The 1872-nt window shown below is 40.7% G+C and overlaps 1 protein-coding gene across 1 annotated transcript in view; it reads right to left on the reverse strand.

The window, feature by feature from the left end:
• The window catches only part of mep1bb (meprin A subunit beta b), an 8024-nt gene that overhangs the window by 3299 nt on the left and 2853 nt on the right, over positions 1-1872 (reverse strand). Inside the window, 3 exon segments of the mRNA XM_013911584.1 lie at positions 197-349; positions 571-789; positions 1065-1352. Of these exon segments, the coding sequence (XP_013767038.1) occupies positions 197-349; positions 571-789; positions 1065-1352 (660 nt within the window).

Genomic DNA, 1872 nt, shown 5'->3' on the forward strand with positions numbered 1-1872 from the left:
AAAAAAATGTTTAGTGTGATCTCATAAACAAGAGACCACACTAAATATGTTCACATGTTCCTATGAAGATATTTTTTCAAATGTTCTATGCAGAGGAGATTTTGGTACACTAAGAAGTATCTGAACATTGTTTTAAGAAAGAATTGTAAAAATATGAACCTATCCTTTCATACATTTCATAGTAGATTGTTCTCACCAGTGCATTTGCCCATGTTGGAGTAATCAGTGTCAGGCCCTCCAGTAGCTGTTGTAACCCTGTCCCAATCGGCCTGATCCCCTTGTCCCTGTATCATACCACAGATATTTTCACGTTCAAAGTCGCACGAGTCCAGAAAGGTGGAACCTTGAGCTGCAGAGCAGATTTCATAAACACACATAAACAAGTGTTGCAGCACTTTGAACCGCAATAAACTAGAAAAAAATCAAGGGACAAGCCATGTCATGAACATCATTATTGATGAATGTAACAAAACATGAAGTTGAACAGATCAGTACTGCAGGTGCAGGACAAGTTGACTTTTATAATGGAGAAAATAAAATAGTACTTGTGCACTGACTGCTGAATCTTACTGCAGTTATAGAGGCGGTTCAGCTTGAGCAGGTCACTGTCGCTGAACTCCATACGCTGGCCAATGATGTCACTGAAAGCAGGGATCTTGGTGACGATGGTGGGCTCCATGCCGTTCTTAAAAGCAGTTTTACTGTAGTGCATCATGGAGCTGTAGTCGTAGGGGACGCCCAAAGAGCTGGAGGTGGTGTCATCATAGGTGTTAAAATTGTGTCCTTTACCTGCAAATTGGACATACATAAAGGCACCATTGCAGTTTCATCCATTGTGACATTGCATTACTTATTATTGTATGATTCATATGACTTGGACCATAAATGCTGCTTATCAACAGGTGTCAGAGACTGCTGACTTATAAAAGTACTCATATAACAATTCTTGGGTAAACAGGTACGTCATGAAGAAATCACCACATAAAGAGATAAAACTTTATGAGAGGATGAACATCCAGTGTTTAAACACTGTAGTTTGGTTGGATGAATAACAGTAACAATACCCTCTGTAATGCGGTCCCACATGATTTCGACATAATCATCACGGTCTGCCCTGGACTGCTCGTGCCAGAAACCCAGCGCATGAAGGAACTCATGTTCAATGGTGGCAATGTGGTCACAGTTTGTTCCTATAGACAGTCTCTGCTTCCCAACATGCCGGTTGCCAACAGAGGAGAAACAGCTTATGGAAAGAAAATGAGGCTTTTGTGAAGATCAGATAAACTCCCAGTGTCTTCTTGCCAATACTTTTCTGTAGTAAAAGTACAGAATAAATACACTCACTGGCCTCTCTGTTAGGTACATCTAATCATCTGCTTCTTAATGCGAATATCTAATCAGCCAATCAAATGGTATTAACTCAGTGCAGTTATGCATGGTCAAGTCAACCAGCTGAAGTTGAACTAAACATTCGGATAAGGTAGAAAAGTAATTTAAATGATTTTGAGTGTTCTGTGGTAGTTGGTGCCGGATGGGCTGGTATGAGTGTTCCAGAAACTGCTGATCTACTGGGATTTTCCCACACAACCATCTCTAGAGTTTAGAGAGAGGTATCCAGAAAAGAGAAATACCCAGTGATTGGCAAAAAATGCCTCCATGATGTCAGAGGTCAGAGGAGAATGGCCCGACGTGTTCGATTTGAGAGAAAGGCAATGGTCACTCAGTTAAACAATCAAATTATCTCTGAATTGACAACATGTTGAACTTTTAAGCAGAGGAGCTACAGCAGTAGCACGCCGAGTACTGCTGCTTTCAGTAGAGAACATGAAAATAGAAAAAACTAGGCAAAACATTGGCTGGTATGATGAGTCT

The sequence above is a fragment of the Pundamilia nyererei genome, unplaced genomic scaffold, assembly GCF_000239375.1.
Source record: "Pundamilia nyererei isolate P.nyererei 1_Seehausen unplaced genomic scaffold, PunNye1.0 scaffold00004, whole genome shotgun sequence".
Taxonomy (NCBI): Eukaryota; Metazoa; Chordata; class Actinopteri; order Cichliformes; family Cichlidae; genus Pundamilia; species Pundamilia nyererei.